At 39.1% G+C, this 19,201-nt stretch overlaps 2 protein-coding genes across 3 annotated transcripts in view; one reads left to right on the forward strand and one right to left on the reverse strand.

Moving 5' to 3' along the window:
- The window catches only part of zranb3 (zinc finger, RAN-binding domain containing 3), a 346,469-nt gene extending 331,917 nt beyond the window's left edge, over positions 1–14,552 (forward strand). The window contains exons 17-21 of the mRNA XM_028806547.2: positions 3,100–3,242; positions 5,515–5,640; positions 6,929–7,337; positions 13,963–14,094; positions 14,184–14,552. Of these exons, the coding sequence (XP_028662380.2) occupies positions 3,100–3,242; positions 5,515–5,640; positions 6,929–7,337; positions 13,963–14,094; positions 14,184–14,288 (915 nt within the window). The 3' untranslated portion in view covers positions 14,289–14,552. The remainder of the gene's footprint in view (positions 1–3,099; positions 3,243–5,514; positions 5,641–6,928; positions 7,338–13,962; positions 14,095–14,183) is intronic.
- A 2,720-nt stretch (positions 14,553–17,272) lies between these two features.
- The window catches only part of rab3gap1 (RAB3 GTPase activating protein subunit 1), an 89,303-nt gene continuing 87,374 nt past the window's right edge, over positions 17,273–19,201 (reverse strand). Inside the window, exons 24-25 of one of the 2 annotated variants that reach the window (XM_028806549.2) lie at positions 19,098–19,118; positions 17,273–18,164 (exon numbers count right to left, since the gene is read on the reverse strand). In XM_028806549.2, coding sequence (XP_028662382.2) covers positions 17,922–18,164; positions 19,098–19,118 — 264 coding nt within the window. In that variant the 3' untranslated portion in view covers positions 17,273–17,921. The remainder of the gene's footprint in view (positions 18,165–19,097; positions 19,119–19,201) is intronic. The other variant, XM_028806550.2, reaches the window with a different exon arrangement.

Raw genomic sequence — 19,201 nt, forward strand, 5'->3', positions numbered from 1 at the left:
ATTGAATGAGCGGTTGCTCACATGGTCTGGAATGAAGCACGTTACCTGCATTGTGAAAGAGCGTCAGATTCGGCACTATGGCCATGTGGCGCAATTCTTCAAGGGTGATCCAGCTTGCAGGATCCTCATTGCTGAGGCCCTGAGCAACTGGACCAGTCTGAGGGAACACCCACGTAACACCTGGTTGCAGCAGATAGATGGTCATTTCTGGAGGATGGCACTGGACCGCGTGTCTGCCTGGGGAAGGGGTTGCCAACCAGGATTCCAAGCTGTTTCGTTGTGGTGGATGCGACAACACCTTCTACCAGTGCCTACTTTCCAACCTGACCTAACCTGATCCTTAATAATTAGTCTTCTTGTGGCAAAATCAGCCGCAATAAGGAGGAGGCCAGTGCTGTCAGACTACAGCAAGTTATGGGATGTACATCATTTTATATAAGTGACACTATGATGGGTAAGTAGTGGCACATGAAATCAGAAAACTTCATGAACACCTCACAGTAAAAATATACTACAATATAAACAAAAAAACAAATTATAACCCAACCTGTGAGTGATTAATCTGGAGCCTACATTAATGTCACATGTTATAGGATTGGAGATTTAATTTTTAATTTTCAAATAGTGTAATTATTTTGAATTGTCGAATTGATTGTACTGTGATTGACCTACTTGTTCTTTTCTTTGTTGATTAGTCCAATCTTGTGATACTATTTTAATCTGTAAAAACCCACAGCTAAAACATATACAGCCTGATTTAAGAGATTTTGTTGCAGAATTTCTGCAAGTAAAAGGAGTATGTGTCTCTGGTGATTGAGGCATCCACAAAAAAGAAATGGACGTCTCTGAAGCTTGGCAAACCCGCTTAAAGAGACAGGCATGACCAGAGCCTTTTGTCACTTGCTGGTTAAGAGAGCTAGGAGTTTGGGAGCACCACACCATACTGGTCAGATGTCAAGACTGTTAAGGGTTTGTAAGCAGTGTTGAATATGGATTGATTTATTCCCTTTTAGTCACTGATAGTATATGGTGCTGCTAAACTGAGTTTAGTTTGAGGCAAGAATATTTTTTTATAGCTTTTGACACAGAACTAGAGAAAAAGAAAATCTCAGCACACCATATAGAACAATGTAATTAGATGATTTCTAAGGTGAATAATAAAATGCATACGGTGAAAAGGAAAAGATTTAATTCCAATATTGGTAAAATGGTATCTGTGAAAGAAATATACCCCACAACCTTTTACTTAAAAATGACCAAGTGTACTTTTAGTTATTTTTATTATGCATGTGGTAGATCAGCCAAGGATAATGCAGTGTTCAGGACTATCATTGAATGGAGTCTGACCTAATGAGGTTGAGATGATGGGGCTTGCTTTTGACGACTGAAATTACTTTTATGCTCAGATTCATGAATGTGTATCGTAGGGTAGTTTCTGTTCTTATACAATTCTGTATTCAAACCAGCATATTTTTCTGAGTATTATAATTTTATTTTATCAACTTAAGGGCTATGCTTACCAACCATTGTCAAATCTGATTGCAGCACAAATTCTTTCTGTCCTGCCTTGTGTGTGTCATGAGCCTTTCATGTTTCAGCTGCCGGTATCTACCACCGCAATGTGCTTCTGAAACAATTAGGGATTTCTAGCTTTGCTTCACCATACTTTCATGAATTGCTATAAAAGTATCTCATGTAACTGAAAACTAAGAACTGACAAACTGTCCAGGACAGCCACCAAGAAAAGGGCAGGCTTAGGATAATAAAACCAGTTGGTTCATTTTAACAGAATTCTTGAAAATTATTTGCATGTGGGCTTTCAAAATTTCCTTGACAATGATCATCTAATAAGCATATATGCATATGCAAAATAATTCTGCACAACCAGGTGGGTCAATGTTCAGTTTGGGTTGGCCCAGACCACTTGTAACTTCACCCCTTGCTGATATTAATAGCGTTCAAAAACAAAACCAAATAGTAAATATTTTGTGGTATATCTGAGTGTTTAAAAAGGAAATGCATACATGTCTTCAGTGAGTTCAACAAAATACAATAATTGGCGCACACGTGGCATTTCGTAGCCAAGTGCTGTGATTGTACATTACTGCCTATTAACAGTTATATGTGCTAACTCTACTTGTTCTTATCTACTATAAAACACTTTACTCATCAAGCATAAAAAGAGGTATTGTTTTTACTATGTAGTCAACTGTGTAAAGTCTGAAAAATGACTAAAGTAACAGTAATAAAGAGTATTTCTAATCTATTTTTTAGACTAGTTGTTGAAAAGACATTAAATGGTGGGAGGAGGAGGGGGACTCTTGGGGACAGGTGAAATGTGATTATATGAGAAGGCATTCATTGAAGCAGCAAGAGCTAACCATATATTAAGTAAACTGTAATTAGTAAAAGCTAAAATCTGTGAGCAAACTAAAAAAGCCTTTGTGGAGCTGTCACATTTCAACCCAGCTTCCATCTGACTGAGAGAAGTGCTCCTTGAGAATGCATTGATAAATATATCAAAAATGTGTACTCCATTTAGCTTCAGTATTCGTGAATTACATTATGTCAGTTTTCCTGTGTGTTTTAAATGAAGCATAGTGCTGTACATTTCCACCATGACCCTGCTGCCTGTTGGAACACCCAGGCTATTGTTTACCATTGTGTTTCATTTGAAAATGCCTTCACTTTCTTCTTCTGCTTGACTTGCTCCAGTCAGCCACAACCAGGCTTCAAAACAAAAGGAAGTACTTCATCAGGACGACGGTTGTGCCATTCTTAAGACATTACATGTTTTTTTTTTTTTTATCACCTTGTGCTGTCTATAAAGTGATATAAAACAAACAAATCCTAAAGTATGAGTACAGATTTTTCAGAAAGTCTTAAATTGGAAAGTAGAAAAATATTTTTTCTGTTAAAAAACCTTTTAGCATTAAAAAAAACAAACATTTGAATGTTAATGTTGTTAAATGGGATTTCCCTTTTTTTTTTTGTTTCAACAAATTTGACTGTCATTTTTAGATGTGTAACACAAACAAGTAATTTGATGTCAGGAAAAATCAATGGTCCTGGGTAATGGAAGCTTTTATTTTTTGTAAGATCCTGAGATTTCTTAGAGAGTGGAACACCATGACAGCTATGAAGCAACGAATCTTGAGAAGAAATGGGATCATTTTCCACAGCCCACTTTTAGCCTTAGAAGATATTACAAAGAATCAGAGGAGACAGAGCTGTACTAAGAGGTGGGTCACATATCAAGTCAGATATCCCCAAGTCTTTCTCTGAAATATATTTACTGGCATATGTTATTTTCCACTTAAACTATTATAAAACCATTTTGAAATAAAACCCTGAACATGCTTCATGGAGCTTATATCTGAATATGAAAATACCTATATTCAAGTTAAGCATTTATCATGATCAGTGCCAGGATTTCATAAAAGGGTGGGTGTAAATTTGTCATGGTTGGGCCTAATGTTTTTATTTATTACTGTTACATAAAACATTCATTAAAAAAAAAAGTAGAAGTCCAGTCATACTAACATAAATAGTGTTTTTTTCCTACGTCTAGTTTGAATAATTTTTGTCAACGCAAATTTACATCCACTTACAAATGATGAATATAAATTGACTGCTTACCTTTTGTTGATGCGTAAGACATACCAACTCATCTCAAGGTACAAATGGCCAAATAACATCCCTTTCAGTTTTTACCAGTATACTCTACAGTATAGTATTATATAACAGCAAACAGTCCCATTACCATTGCATATCTGATGTGTGTTTCTAGCCTCTGAATATACGAATGAATCTGTCATCAACTAGGTTATTACAATAATGCCACAATCGCATCTTTTGATATCCTGTATTCCAGCCATGCACTGTTAGCTGTTGTATCAGTGAGCTGAAAAGCTGCATGATTACTGGCGTTAGCACAAGTTGGAAACTTTAATATTGATTGAGTTGGCAGTTTATTTATATCAGACAAATCTGTGACACGGCCGATCCTGCACAATGAAACCTAACCTAACCTAACATTCAAGGATGAAGAAGGTAGAAATCTACTTGTCACTCATTGGCATGGAATTTTTGTTTAGATCTGGTAATTGAGTCAGCAAAGAAAGCCGTTTGAGTTCATAAAGCTTAGACGATCCTGCTGAGCAATCATTGGACCTGATGACTCCCACGAGATCACTGGGCGTATATACCATCATGGGTTCCTCCACAATATTTACTAGTTGGCAACAAACATTGCTAGTTGAATATATCCTTTGGCTTGCCCCAAACATAAACTCATCCAAATTTATGAAAAAGATTGATTTCTCATCAGAACATATAACTTTTTCCCAGTGCTAATGGGTCCAGGTTTGGGTTCCTTTTACCAGGTTATGCTCCTTTCTTTGCTGGTTTCGGCAGCTCTGGGATAACCTCCAGTGTTTCGAAGCTCATGACATACCATTTCTGTTTTGACTGGGTTTGCCGATTCAGTTCCGTAGTAATTTTAGGAACTGTCCTTCTGTGACATTTAGCAAACTACACTGTGTAGTGTCTGTCTGTCCTTATCATTGGTCTTGAACTTGTGATCACTTTTTTGTGTTGTGCAGTTTGCCATGTGTTGTCACTATTTTTTTAAACTATTCCCCTTGACACATAAAGTTTTGAAGTTTTTGTGACTGATGCACCTGTAGTTCGGATACTGTGTGTTTGGCCTCTTTGAAACTGTCAGTTGCCTCATAATGCTTTGAAAATTCAAGTAGCAATCCCATTTACAACTGACATATCCTGTTAATTGGCAATCAACATAATATGACTCAACAGGACAGCTGCATTTGTGATTTTGATGCAGTTACTTCAAAGTTGAACTCCTGTCACATTTGCGTTTCTGTTATTTTGTCCAACCCTGTATACCATTTCTTCTTGATACTAAATATATGCTGCATACAGAATACTGGGTGCACCACATTGTAACGATTGATGTCAGCTGTTGAGTCCATTAAGGATTGCATTTTAAGAAGGGACCAAAGTATATTTTTGGCTTGTAAATTTACATCAGACAGAAACTTTCAGTCTTCAAAGTTCACATTTACTGATACCAGACCTTGTATACAACGAAACAGTCTTCAACTATCCCTTTAAAAATGTGCCCAAAATGGACAACAATTCATTTTTAAGAAGTCTACAAGCATCTCTTTTACCCAAACCAAGCAAAAATGTAGACTTTGGTTATTCACATAATAATTGACATATATTTTCACTTCAAATATTTTATGACTAATACATTTTTAGTATGTACTAATTGAAATTTTGATTGTAATTGTTTTCTCACTTTTGTCCTTTTTAATATACAGTATACTCATTTTGCTGTTCTGTCTTTCATTATGAATACAAATCTTGATATTATTTATCCAAAAACTCTCAGCAGGTGTTAAGGAGTAAACATAAACCTGGTTTAATAACTGAATAATTGAAATGTATTTCCATTTTTTTTTCTTACTCTACTTAATGTCTTCTCAGATATGTTACCAAAGCAGATGTGGCACAAGCCTCTATCAGCAAAGTACAGAAGGATGGAGGAAGTGTCCGGATTGTGGCCAAGGAGATGAGACTTTCAAGTCAGAAGAAAAACATGAAAGCTGACTGGTATGCTATTTTAAAAAGTTTTTACAAACTAGTAAATAGCAAGTATTTACTCTCCAATTTCTTTAACTTCAGGAGGAACCAGTATTTCCTATAGATCTAAATACCCCTTCTAACAGTGAATGTGTAGCACACATCCACTCATTCACACTGCACCAGTTTAGAATTGTCAGCTAGCCTCATCTGCCCATCTATGAGATCAAGGAGGAAACAAAAGCAACCAGAGAAAGCCCAAGGAGGCATGGAAAGAAGGTGTTAAACTCCATATGGGCAGTGATGGAGACATGTTTCATAACATGTAATTAACAATTGACATTGTTGAGGCTTCTTCAAATTAGAAATATAAAAAATGGATAAAAGTTTCTTAGTCAAATGAATAAAAACATTAGTGTAAATAATGGCTTCAGCTATATTTTTCATTACTAATGAAGAATTACTTTTTGTTCAGAAAGTTGAATTGAGGTATCTTCTATTACCTAGATTTCTATATTTACATAATACTTATAGTATTACTCGTTATACTTTAGGTAAAACCTGTAACATACTGGGTCAACTCTACCAATTTGTAAGTAAATTACCTTACAAATTCTATTTGTAAGTAAATATAAGATTGTTGGCTTGTATTCCATGGGTGGAAAAATTCCATGGGGTCAAGTAGTGCAGTTTCTCCTGCTGTCATTTAAAATATCAAAAAATCAAATTCTTAATTGTTTTCATGCTGTCAACATACTATAATGGATTTATGGAAGTTGCAAGAATTACTGTGTATACTATATGGAAATTGGACCATATGATAGATCTAATAAATAACCTACATTAAAACATTGTTTTTTTAGCCCTCTAAAGGAGATCATGCATGGTGTTTTATTAGGGTTAAATGGATGTTATTCCTGGGAGTAGTCTCTTACTATACATTGTCTGCCCATTCTCCCCATGTCTCCTATCCAAGATGAGCATGTTAGGCTGATCAGTGACTCTACCTTGGACCTGTATCAGGAGGCATGTTTGAAGGTTTCTTGTGACTGACTAGCACCATGTCCAGCCAGGATAAGCTCTGGCCTAACAGATGAATGGACACAGTTCTGCAGTTTTCATGTTGTCAGACATGTAAATCTCATTATTAACAATTACATATTGTGAACAGTTTAGTGCAGATAATATGAATAATTGACACATCTGTTATATGTTCCTGTAGTTAATGACATGTACTCTGTACGGTTTCCTATTTCAGGAGTTAGGCTTTTTTAATTCAGCATGTTCCTTGTAGTAATGTTACTTTTTCATCTGACAGGACTAAAGAAGAAGGAGATGGATGTAATGGCAAAGACTCTGCTGCCCCAGAGACTGCTCACGAATCCCTGCAAGCCACTGATATTCAAGAACAGGGTTTTGCTCAGGCTGTAGACCTAGAGGGCAAGCCACTGTGTCTCTATTGCCAACAGCCTACCGTGGATGTGCAAAACAAAGAGCAGATTGCCAGCTGGGACACACGCTTCTGCTCTCAGGTCTGTCAAGAGGAGTTTTTGATACGATCCAATCAGTCCTTTATGAGAGCCAAGGTCTTTGAAACTGAGCATGGAATCTGTCAGCAGTGTGGTCTCAATGCCCAGGAGCTGTTTTTGCGCATTCGAGACTCCCCTCTCATTAACAGGAAGGCGATCCTGGAGAACACGTGGATGGCACGGCTGTCTCTCACTCAGGTAATGAATTGAGAAATGTGCACGTATGTGTTCATTCTGTACTGGAATCTTGATTATTCATTTTAATGATTGAGCAAAACATTAATCCGAACAGGCATGATTTATACTATTAGTCATGTAACACTAATTACCAGTTCTGTAGTATCACCCAGTCCTGAACCTCCAAGACTCATCTTATCAAGGAAAAGAAGATGATCTCAGCCATGCAAGGTTTTTTCCATTGTTGAATGGTTTATCTTTCCTGCACTTTGAAGTTCCCTGCCTCCTGTATATTATCTATTTGATTAATGCTTTAATTTTGGAATTCGATCTGTAACAGCAAGACCCCTCATCGATGTGGCCCAAAGAATATTTCCTTGTTAATATCTCATACTCATACCCATCTTAGATAGGTAGATAGTGAACTGTTGACTATTGAAAAAGGGGTAATTTTCCTGCTTCTAACCACTTAAAATGTGTTACGGTTCCAGAGCAATGTTTACTTTCTCAACTGCAACATGTCTTTACCTATAGAATTCCTGGTGTCTCTGACGTTCGAGCTCATGTGTGATGTCTGATGTCTTCTATGCCAGCTCCCTTTAGAATAAAAAGCATCGTTTAACAGTTATGTTTAGCCAAGCACCAAATGTTTCACTTGCTATTTTTATATACAGTATATGGCTTTTTTTATTTACATTCTTAATAATTTCACAGAAAATATGTTTCAGCATTAGAAACACCATGCAAATGAAAGTACTTCCTCTAATTTAAATGTAAATCTATCCCAGTTAACAGCTCCAGTAGGTCTGATTTGTACACCTAGACATTCACTGGTGTGCATTCATTAAAACGAGTACATTCTCATTTCTAAACATTATAAATGTCAGATGCTCCACTTTTTGACATTTTCCTCTCTCTGGCCGCTTTCCACTCTGCAGGCAATAACATTTTTTTAGCTGAGAATGTAAATAAGGCCCTTGCCTGGATACTTAATTCCCAAAGTGGGAATTCAGATGATGTAGTCAGCTGATATCAACCCCCACATGCTAATGGCAAAGACAGTGTGGGGAGGAGGGGGGGGGGGTGTTTTAGCTTAAAATAAATGCCTGAGGGGGATGGTTACTCCAGAGATGCCCATCTGTGAGCTGCTGTTCATTTGAATTCATCAAGACAGTTTGGGCATTAAGAGAGTATCAGGGTATCTTTTATACGTAACATTTTATGTCTCATTTACACCATATACCACCCCAAATATGTACAATGCTTTATTTTCTTACCAAAATAATGATCAGTACATTTTATTGTATTTTGTGCACATTATGATTAATCCTTATCCAAAAAGTTATAAAACATTTCAGACTGTTCCCAGCCAAACTCTGATAATGATAAAGAAATTAAAGAAGCAGGAAATAGCCAACCAGAGCCTATGCAAGACATCCCTGCCCAGTGAAAGCACAGGAGCTCAGTGCCACTGAACACAAGCCTGGCGGAGCAGATATTTATTGTATTATCACTCACACCTGCTGTTGCCATCTAGGACTTGCTCTTTCAAGACCTTTAGACTTTTCAAAGTTGACTTATTGACACCATAGTAAAATTAAGTTTCTTTATAAATGCACAGAAAATCAGTGATACCAAGCGTGTTGCTTTTTAAAAGGTAATTTGACAGGCACGCCTCACATGACATTTAAAGATCCTCCAAATCTATCTCTCCTCTTTACATACATTTTATCGGGGTCTTTGTTTCCCCCCTGTGCTGGTTATTTGGAGCTTTGTTTATTATCAGTGTTCCTATTTAAAGGTTTGGAGTGCAGCAGAACAATGTTCTGCATATCTGGAGTTTCACCTGAGGCCTTCAGCATTGTGCGTTTCACTTTACAAACTCTGACTACCTGGAGTAAAGCCTGCTAGAAGGAAGAATGATAGCAAGCCTTAAGGTGATGAGGGGGACTGCGTGAATGCTTTAGGCTGGCAGCCTTGCTGTTTGCACAGAGGAGACTGAATTGATTTTTAGGCTTCTCAGCTAAGCAGCGCTGGGATATATGGCATAGTTTGCCATTTCTGAAGAGCTGAGACTCCACCAACACAGATCAATGCAGTGCGCCAGGATAATAATGTTTGCAGCCAGGGAAATGGTGACTGCAACGTATCATAAATACTATTGGCACAGGGAATTAGAGGTATAAGGTTAGTTTAGTGTCTCCAAAGCCAATGGCACCCCAGGGGTGTCTCTGCAGACCTGCGCCTATTGATCTGGTCGCCATCCAATTTCGCAGCTGGAGATATTCAGTCTTGTATACTTTACAGTGACATCCCTGGTTCTTCCAGCGACTCTTCAACACTTTGCTAATTATGTTAAAAGATTTTACATTGTGAAGGGAGATTGATTTTTGGAGCTACTTCATTCCCTGAACATCTCTCTGAAGAGGCAGGAACCCCCATATGGCTTTTCCTTAAATTGAAAATGTCACTTTTAAATCTCTAATGACTCTAGTCATTTATCAGTCCTTTGTGACAAATTGTCTTTTTGAATTTGACTTTTTTTTTTTTTTTTTTTGTAAAGCCGAGTGATAATTGAAGTTGAATTCTCCCCCCATGTTAACATCTCATACCCATACCTATCAATATTTAAATCCACATAAACCTGTGGTATCTTCACTATTTAGAGTAAAGCGGTGCTACTTTTTGAAGTTACACACACCTGCTTAATCCATGTGGTGTATTCCGCTGCAGGTGACACTGCCCCCTCATAGCATGTGGACCCCAGTTCAGTTCTTACTCAAGGTGAGGCTCTTTTTGTGTGCAGTTCCCCTACTGTTTCCTTCATTTCGCCTAACAGCCCAATAACATTCTGTTCATTTAGCTGGCCGTGCTTCATTGGTACAATGTCAAGGACACGTCACTATACACACACTGAGCAAATCACAGGTGAATGGCAAGACTGGCTTGAACTGACAGAAAGGCTACGATAACTCAGATAGCTACCCAGTACAACTGTGGTGAGCAGAAAAGCATCTCGGAATGCACAACATGTCAAAACTTGAGGTGGATGGGCTACAACAGCAGAAGACCACTTCAGGTTCTACTCCCATCAGCCAGTAACAGAAAACAGAGGCTGCAGTCGGCACAGGCTCACCAAAATTGGTCAGCTGAAGACTGGAAAAACGTAGCCTGCTGTGATGAATCTTAGTTTCTGCTGAGGCACACAGATGGGAGAGCCACAATTTGGCACAAACAGCATGAATCCATGCACCCAACCTACCTTGTGGCAACAGTCCAGGCTGCTGGTGATGATGTAATGGTGTGAGGAGCGTTGTCTTGGTATACTTTGGGCCCATTAATGCCAATCAATCATTGCTTGAATGCCACGGCCTATCTGAGTACTCTTGCTGATCATGTCAGATAAGCAAAAGCCGCCTCAAACTGCACACTGCAGTTTCTTCAGTAAAGACGTGGCACCTCATTCTGTTGGTCACCAATCCCACAAGAGTCTGTCAGTCAACAATGCCATTCTGTGATGATTGTTGCTTGTACTCATAAAATGTGTGGAATGTTTCATTCCAGTAGATATACATTCAGCTTCAAAACCCAATAATGGAAATTCAAAATAGAAAAAAGGGACATAACAAGTCTGATGGAGGATTTATTAAACCCGTAGGTGCCCATTCATTGTCACAGAGAGGGAAGTAGATGGTGGTCTGAATGCAGGGGTCTCAAACTGGGTTACTCCTTAACAATCTGTAGATGATAATGTCTGTTGAACAAACAGGTATCGCTAGCTAAGCGGAGGCAAGGTGCACTCCAACACGTGGCGAGACGTAGACTAACTCGAAGAGAGGCTGATGAATGAATGGGGAAGGCCCTGTCCCGCTGCTCTCGGCCCACAGCCACTCTGTTGGATTTGCCTAAATACATTGGTACCGCAAGTGAACTAACGTGATGAGAGAAGTCGCAAAATCAACCAGAAAGTTCAAGCAAATTATAGAAAACAACCAGATCTAAATCCGTTAAGTAATTCTCTCGTGAAAAGTGGACAGACATACAGACAGGATGCACTTGGACCACAAAATTTTTAAAACCATTTCTTAGCGAGCACCTATGGGCCAAGGGTAACCTACATTCCAAATTACAAGTCCTCATGGTTTGGGAGATTTCGTGATGAATGAGTCAGTGTTGTTTGGCTTTTATATATACAGTACTAGGGGGCTTCGCTCGCCAACCCCCGTGTTTGGTTTTCCAGATACACACTTTTAAGATTTTTTTTTCTTTGAATTGTTGCTATTTCATTAGTTTCACTTTTATTTCAGAACTTCTGTAAAAACAATATTTGTAATCTTGCGAGTCCCAATATGCTGAATCTTTTTAATGAGGTCAGGATAGGTTTCTCTGTTTGGAATTTCAGCAAAGACAAAACGATCTTCATCATCAGCAGTTAATTATTTTATTTTACAAAGTAAGTAGAGTTCTGTCTGTAAAGTCGTGCTATTTTCCTCTCACAGTTCCAAAAGTACATGGGGTTACCAAAGTGATACCCCAGCTTTTCTCTAGGTTTTTGTACAAGGGCTAGACAGAATGTTTTTGACTCCTGGGGTAAATGTAGCTTTTTAAATAAGCAGACAGATAAATATATATACATGAACAAAGTAACCAATAAATGCATGTGCGGTAAACTCAGTTTTTGAAATTCTCAAGATTCTTTATTTGTCACATGCATAGTTATACAGGACAACATGCAGTGAAATGCATCCTGATCTGCTTATCAAAAACTGTGCAAAGTTAGAAGAATATCAGATTAACAAAAAGTCATAGATCGAAAGATAACAGTATAGTAGAACATAATACATAAGTAAAATTATGTGACTAAAGTAGAATTAAGTGTTAAGGTGCAATAGTGTAGTAATTATTGTGCAAAACCAAAGTTAGACTGGTGCATAGTTAAATGAGGCAGTTTGTTTGTTTGCGTTACTGCGATCTTTACTTTCTTTTTTTATATTTTCTAATTTTCCTACTTTCATATCCTTTAACTTTCTCCACATGTGTATAGCGCTGTTTTTTTTTTTTTTGAGCCTTTCTAATTTCCCTGGTTTCATAGTCTCTAACCTGCGCTGCATGTGTTTAGCGCCAACGTTTGTAAACATCTCTATGAAGTTCTACTTTGTCATTTTACTCACTGTCATTTATTTAAGAGCCGGATTGGACGTGCTTTTTTTTTCAATTCCACTTGTTCCGGGCTGATAATTACTTTCCTTATTTTCTGAATTTGCACCTCGATTATTCTTTTTTGCTCTTTTTTCTGTCCATTTGAGTCTCTTTTCTCAGCGCTTTTCTTTCTTCTTCGTTTAATCGTCGACGTTTCATTTCTACCGTATTGACCTTATACACTTTATATGCACTGAGCCCTGGAGCTGTGTGTGCTGCATGACTGCCTTTACACTACTGATTTGTTTTTTTTTGATATTGCTTGTAAGTAGTGTGTGTCTTGCAAGACTCTCGTTCTGTGTTCCCGTGAGACGCACCGTGGCAGGTCTCTTTCATCTCGCGGGTCTTTAAATTATCTTCCGAGAAAAATCACGTATCGTAGACTATCAGGACAGGATTTCTTTTTATAATAGAGAGATAATACTAATTATCAATGTGGGCATATACAATGATTGTATTCCTTGGAGTCTGGAGTTTAACCTGATCACAGAAGTGGCTCATAGTCACAAAGATGAATGAATAAGAGGACCTGTCTTACCTTAAGCCGATGTCACATTCCCCAACTTCTAGTCAAACGTTATGTCCGACTTGCAGGCTGTAGTGCCGGTGGTATCGCCAGGCCATGTCAATTTAAATGACTGTAATTAGCCTCCTCACCCCTTTTTCTGACAACCAATAGCGTGCTGCCTGATGAAACCGGTGAAGTACGAAGGATTAACAGGTACAGCAAGTTCAGCTGCAATCTCTGCCCTTTCTTCTTCTTTCCATGCTGTTGTGGTATGTAAATCACGAGACGTCAGACAGACAAGACAAGGTCCAAAACACTCGAGTTCGTCTCTTCCTCGCAGCTGCACTGTACTTCCCAGTTAGCCCCATCAAGCACTCAAAGCCCATCCCTACGACTAAAAACAAAGTCACCATCAGGAGAGCACTCCGCTGACTCTCTATGGTCCTGTCGTGTGTGATTGAAAATACTGGAAAAGTCATCTAATGTGGCGTGGCTTTTAGCAGTGATGTTTACAATGTGATTTCTCCGTTTTCAGTCTCTTTGTATGAAGTATGTTATTTTTTATTAGAAATTTTTAAAAAAATCTTGGGAAATGAAGGAGTGGCTGACTCACATTTCCAGGTTGCATGGTTGCCCTCTTTTTAAAGACTGTTTAGCGTGTCTTGTATTTCTTCCACATTGCATAGGTGTGAGTGTAGGCCAAGTGGTGTCCCGTTTAGTGACGGCTCATGAGTTCACCTGACATGTGTGTGTTAAGGAGGTGCCATTAAGTCACGGAGGACATGCAGTTTCTACACCTTGATGTCATCCCTGACGGGGATCATTTTCTCTACTTCATGATAAGCTACAGCTGTTTATTTATAAAGACATGAATTCATGTTCGTAGGGAGTCGGACTGTTTACAGCAAGCTGGATGGCGATGTTCTTGTTGTCTTGCAGCTTAATGAGATCATCCGGAACCCAACAGAAGGGCTATTCTGGCAGATTGACCACATCAGGCCCGTGTACGGTGGCGGTGGACAGTGTTCTCTGGACAACCTGCAGACACTGTGCACCGTGTGCCACAAGGAGGTAAGTGGCTGAGGATCAGCTGAGTGCTAACGTCTGAGTAGTCTGTGATCTTATTTTATTTTTGTTTATTCTCTTGCCCTGTTTTGTAGAGGACTGCTAAACAAGCCAAAGAAAGAAGTCAAATGAAGAGAAGTGTAGCTGCGTCTAAATTTACTTCTGATATCACAAGGTTTTTAGTGAAGAAAAAGGAGTGACTGTTTGAATGAGAGCCCTCCTCTGGAGGTGCTGTCCAAGGTAACTCTGATCAAATCCAAACTTGGGAAGAAATGGCGTATGTCAAACCTGCCTGTTTTAGTATTTTAATTCTCAAAATGTGATGTTCAAGTCAACCAAAACACCAACACATTCAGCTGGAAATAAAAGAGCAGTGGCCAGCCGGAGTGTTTGCACTAGCTTACTTCATTTTCAAATGCTGTGTTTTAAATTTATAATAAAAATCATCTGTGGAAAAAGGAAAACTCCTCGCTTCTATTTTGTGTAAACCTCGTCATTTCCACACTTTAAGGAGGCAGTCAGTTGCGTATGGGAAGCCGTACGTCGCTTTAAAGTTTCATCATTTATTCATTAATCTTCCATTTCATTTCAGTAACACAACCCTGGGTGTTTCAGTTTAAGCTTTTGATTTTTTTAGTGAATGGGATTAGATTGTGTAATCTTGCCAAATAATAATAAATAAATACGTACATATTTATATATATATATATTTATATATATATATATATATATATATATAAATATAATGTGTGTGTGTGTATTTATATAAATCTTGTACAGTATTTCAAAGAAACTCAAAGACAACAAAACTGGCTGGCAGTGGTGTCCTGGTGGGGGGGGCACTGGCTATTTATGAACACTTTGTGTAACGCCTCAAACAAAATATTTTTACAAAACTAAAATGATGCATGGCGGTGCGTGTGCCTTGACGGTAGTGACTGATGCTCTGCCAGGCCCCCCACGATTAGCTCCTTGCTGAAGTGCGTTTGCTTATAAATTATTCATCAGGCTAATCAGAGGACAGAAAGGAAACGGAGGGCAGTGCAGGCAGCACTATTTGTTCTACTGCTCACCAGAGTTATTATTAGCTTCCTGCACTTAACTCGCATGATATAAACAGAAATATTATTTTAAATATGAAAAATACTGAAAAAATCATCAGTGAAAGGCTAGTAGAGCGCTCTCTTCACACGCCATTTTCACACTTACGTAGTGTGCGGCGACAAGCAGCTGAATGCAGGCTGCTAAAAATCACATTCTTTCATTTTGGCAACCCAGGCGTGTTGGTTTTCTTGCAAGTGAGCTCCTAGTAAATGAATAATTCCAAGACTTTAAATAAAAATACTTGTATAGTGATTTTAATTAGGCTTTATTTATCCTCACATAAGACAACGGCTGGAGTTGTAATCCAATTAGTATGTTAGCACAACAGAAATGTCACTGCCTGGCTGTGGGTTTGTGCAGAGAAAGCAGCACACAAGCTGCAGTGAGAGGAAATTTAAGCAGGCCAGAATTTGAGAGGCATTATTAATTATTATTATTATTTAATTACATACCAGATGACACTTCAGCCTACATGGGAACGCAGCATTTTCATTTCTACTGGACAGTAGCTTCTCCACGCTGTTCAAACCTTTTCACTGGCATCTTGAACTGGTTCGTCAGTCGGTCACTTGTGCAATACGCTAATGATTGGCTTGGTGGGGCAGAAGCCCCTAAGCTGCACAGGCCTGCATTCCACTCCCAACTGGCCCTGAACGTGCGAGTGTGCAAGTGCACTGGGACGGGGCTGGCATGAGGGTGCTAGGTTAGGCTCCAAACTGGATAAGGACATTTTGTAAGGGATGGATTATTTAATGAAAAGGTATATTATTAATAACTCCAATGACTAGGTGGAGGATCTGGGGCATTCCAAGTTCATGGCAGCAACAATTCTACCATTCTTTCCTGGATGGTCAAGTTGACCAGAAAATTACCGTTAAAGAAGTTTGGAGTGTTAAGAGAAGCAGTGACTGTTTCCTTAGGTCCGTTATTTGAAATGTTTTGGCCATCACCATTACAGTTTGTTATATCAATGTTTCTAACAAGGAGAAGAAGCCATCAGAGAGGGTGGTGCAGATTTCTTTTATAATTATTAGTGGTCACCTCCCCATTCTAGCTGACCAGATCACAAAGCCATTAAGATCTCATGTGCCCATTCTTGTATCTGGTAAAGGTTTAGCTCAGTCAAGGCCAAGTCTACCACATTTCCTAACAGCTTTTCTCCACACTGGTTAAGATGATGCTTGGACCCTGCGACTTGACCAGAACAGTCCTGGAATTTGTTAAATGCGCTCTCAGGCAGTGATGGCTACGGGGTCGTCCTTGGTCAGCGTGTCTGTATTGATGTTTCTAAGCAGTAAAGTAATATAAATAGTTATGAGTAATTCTATAAACATGCAAATTAGTAACAATGATGAAGTTATCAGTCCTACTGTCCAGGAGATCATTGAGGAGGGATGACCAAACCTGGGCCTGCTGGTCAGTACAACTGTACGTAAATATTAATTGAAAGCCGTTTTTACCTTTTTTTTTAATTAAGTGCCTAACCGAGTAAAGATGTTCCCTTGACAGCTCTCAGCGCTGCCTTATTTATTTCTTTTTTAACAGAGAACAGCATTTGAGAGATTGGAGTGTAATTATATCAAGCTGAACCTTACCTTGAGAAATTCTCCTCCTCTCCAGACTGCCACTTTACTTCTGTACATGATGCACACTGATTAAGCTCTAAGATGCAATAAAAAGTGGCAAATTACACACATTTTGATTTAACAGCTTTATTTTCAGCCGCAGCCACAAAATTCTTTGTTCCTTAGTGTCTGGAATTAATGTAACACACTGAAAAATATGCAATAACTGCTTTCACAAGTTGATAGCTCTCAAGGATAATAAATGCAGAGTGTGGCTTAACTCATCTGGCAGCATTCATAACGACCTGCGCACAGTTCAGAGGAGTCAGACGGTGGGGACGCCGAGCGCCCAGCCTGCTCGACTGTCCTCTGTAATGGAGGAGCAGCGGACGTTGCCGCTTGCATCAGTTTCCATCAAGTTTAGAATTTGTGAAAATGCTGCCTGAATGCCGTTTGGGTACGCAAGTTAAGATCCAAATCCAAAAAAAGAAAAAACAGACACATTAACAGTACAATCTTTGTCTTAGGGAAGGAATGCTTTTATTTACCTCATAAAATGAAACATTAAAAGTCACTTATAAATAAATTAACATTTCTGCTGACAGTTCCATCTGCTAAACAACATTTCTTCTTCAGCTCCTTATTCCTTTGCCGACGAGCCTTATAAAATGTCTACAAACTTTATTCATAATTATTTTTTGGTTCACTCTTTACATTAATATAAACTATTTAACATGAATGGCTTCTTTTGCTCGGACATTTAATACTACATTTGGAATTGCCGTACTCAACATACATGCATGCATGGCATATGCACAGCTGGCACCTTTCAATAACCGATACGTCGCCAGGCTTTCTAAAACTGGGCAGAGACGCACGCAGAAGACGCACAAAGCAGCAGGTCAAGTAAGTTGTTACGATTCCATTTGATAAGCAGAGCGAACTCCTCTTCTGCTATTAAAGTGCAAGCCTTTCACTGCATGAAAGCAAGAAAACAAACCGAGCGTCAAATCAACATTCCTGATTGCCTTTGTGTGCTCATTCCGAGCTCTTTGAACATGGATTTGAATTTTACAGGTATACGTAACAAAGCCAAGGGTATCGAGTCAAACATCTTACAGTTTGTAAAACATGATTACCGATTGGTTTCAAGAATACAAAACCTTAAAAAAAGGAAGTGTCTGCAGCGAACGCTCCGGCCAGTCTGAAATCGTCCTTCATCAAGACACAGAACATGCGCTGAGGGAGAGGCCGGGAGTAGGGGGCTGGCCTGGAGACCACAGCACGCAGGATTACTTCTCGACCCGCTGGAGATGGAAACTCCGAATTGCTTGCGAGGTTTGGCTTGCGCTCTTCTGCAGATCCAAGCTTCCCAGGTTCATCATCTAAAGGGGTCATTACTGCTGCCTTTGAAATAAAGACAAGTACTACGTGAAACATGGAACTGTCACAAAAAACATAAGAGTTTCATACTATGGGTTAAAAAGCAAAAGGTACATTTTATAAAACTAAATGGCAAAAGAAACCGTTAACAGTGCAAATACCAAAAGAATGCAACGACAGAAAAATGCACCTTCACGCTCAAGGGCACCTCACACACTTCGATAAACTGGTTATGTGTCTGGAGAGGAAGTCCATGCAGGCGGTGGGGTGGAAACGAAACCTCAAGCCTTGTGATCCGTCACACTGCTTATGGTGGGTCAGGCTCAGTACGCTGACAGAAGTCCATTTGAAGTCTGTGCCCTTGAAGCTCGGTGGTCTGATTTTTTAGAACATGACAACGTTCAAAGCAAACAGTAGAATAACCAGGACCAGTGCTCTTAGGGTCTGTCAGAAGCTGCATTTCAGATTTTTAAAGTGGACCCTGCGATGACCTGCAACCCACAGTTTTTATGGTCTGCAACTGAAATCTGACAGGACTCTAGTGATAAAAGTTTCTCTTTAAATAAATAGGCCCATTTCTAACATAAAAAACCTGACCCACTTAACTCGTGCCTTCGCCATTCATCCACCATGGATTTCAAATTATTTTAAAGCAATTCTACAGCTCCTGTGTGGTGGAAAGTCCCACGATTCCCAAGGCACACAATAAGCAGTCAATTGTTCAGTGAGGTTTACAGCAAGAAAATGGCATTCAATGCCGCAGATCTTCAGAAATGTCAAAGAGACTGCGCTGTGCACGAAAATGTAATTTTCTGGCACTTAACACTTTCTAAATGCACTCGTCTAGACTGGCATTTACCAGCCTTCATATCTGCTGAAATCCTCATGACCCTAGTAGCAAATTTGGTACATGCGACATAATAAGATGCGAAGGTGAGGACAAAAGCTGGTTGTTACCTCGTCAGTAGATTCAGCCAGCTTGTAAAGGGTGAGAAAGAAGCATCATTAGGAAGGAGAGAAGATGGTGAGGTTAGAGAACATTCAGGAGATTCTGTTAAGTT

Source organism: Erpetoichthys calabaricus, chromosome 8, assembly GCF_900747795.2.
Source record: "Erpetoichthys calabaricus chromosome 8, fErpCal1.3, whole genome shotgun sequence".
Taxonomy (NCBI): domain Eukaryota; kingdom Metazoa; phylum Chordata; class Cladistia; order Polypteriformes; family Polypteridae; genus Erpetoichthys; species Erpetoichthys calabaricus.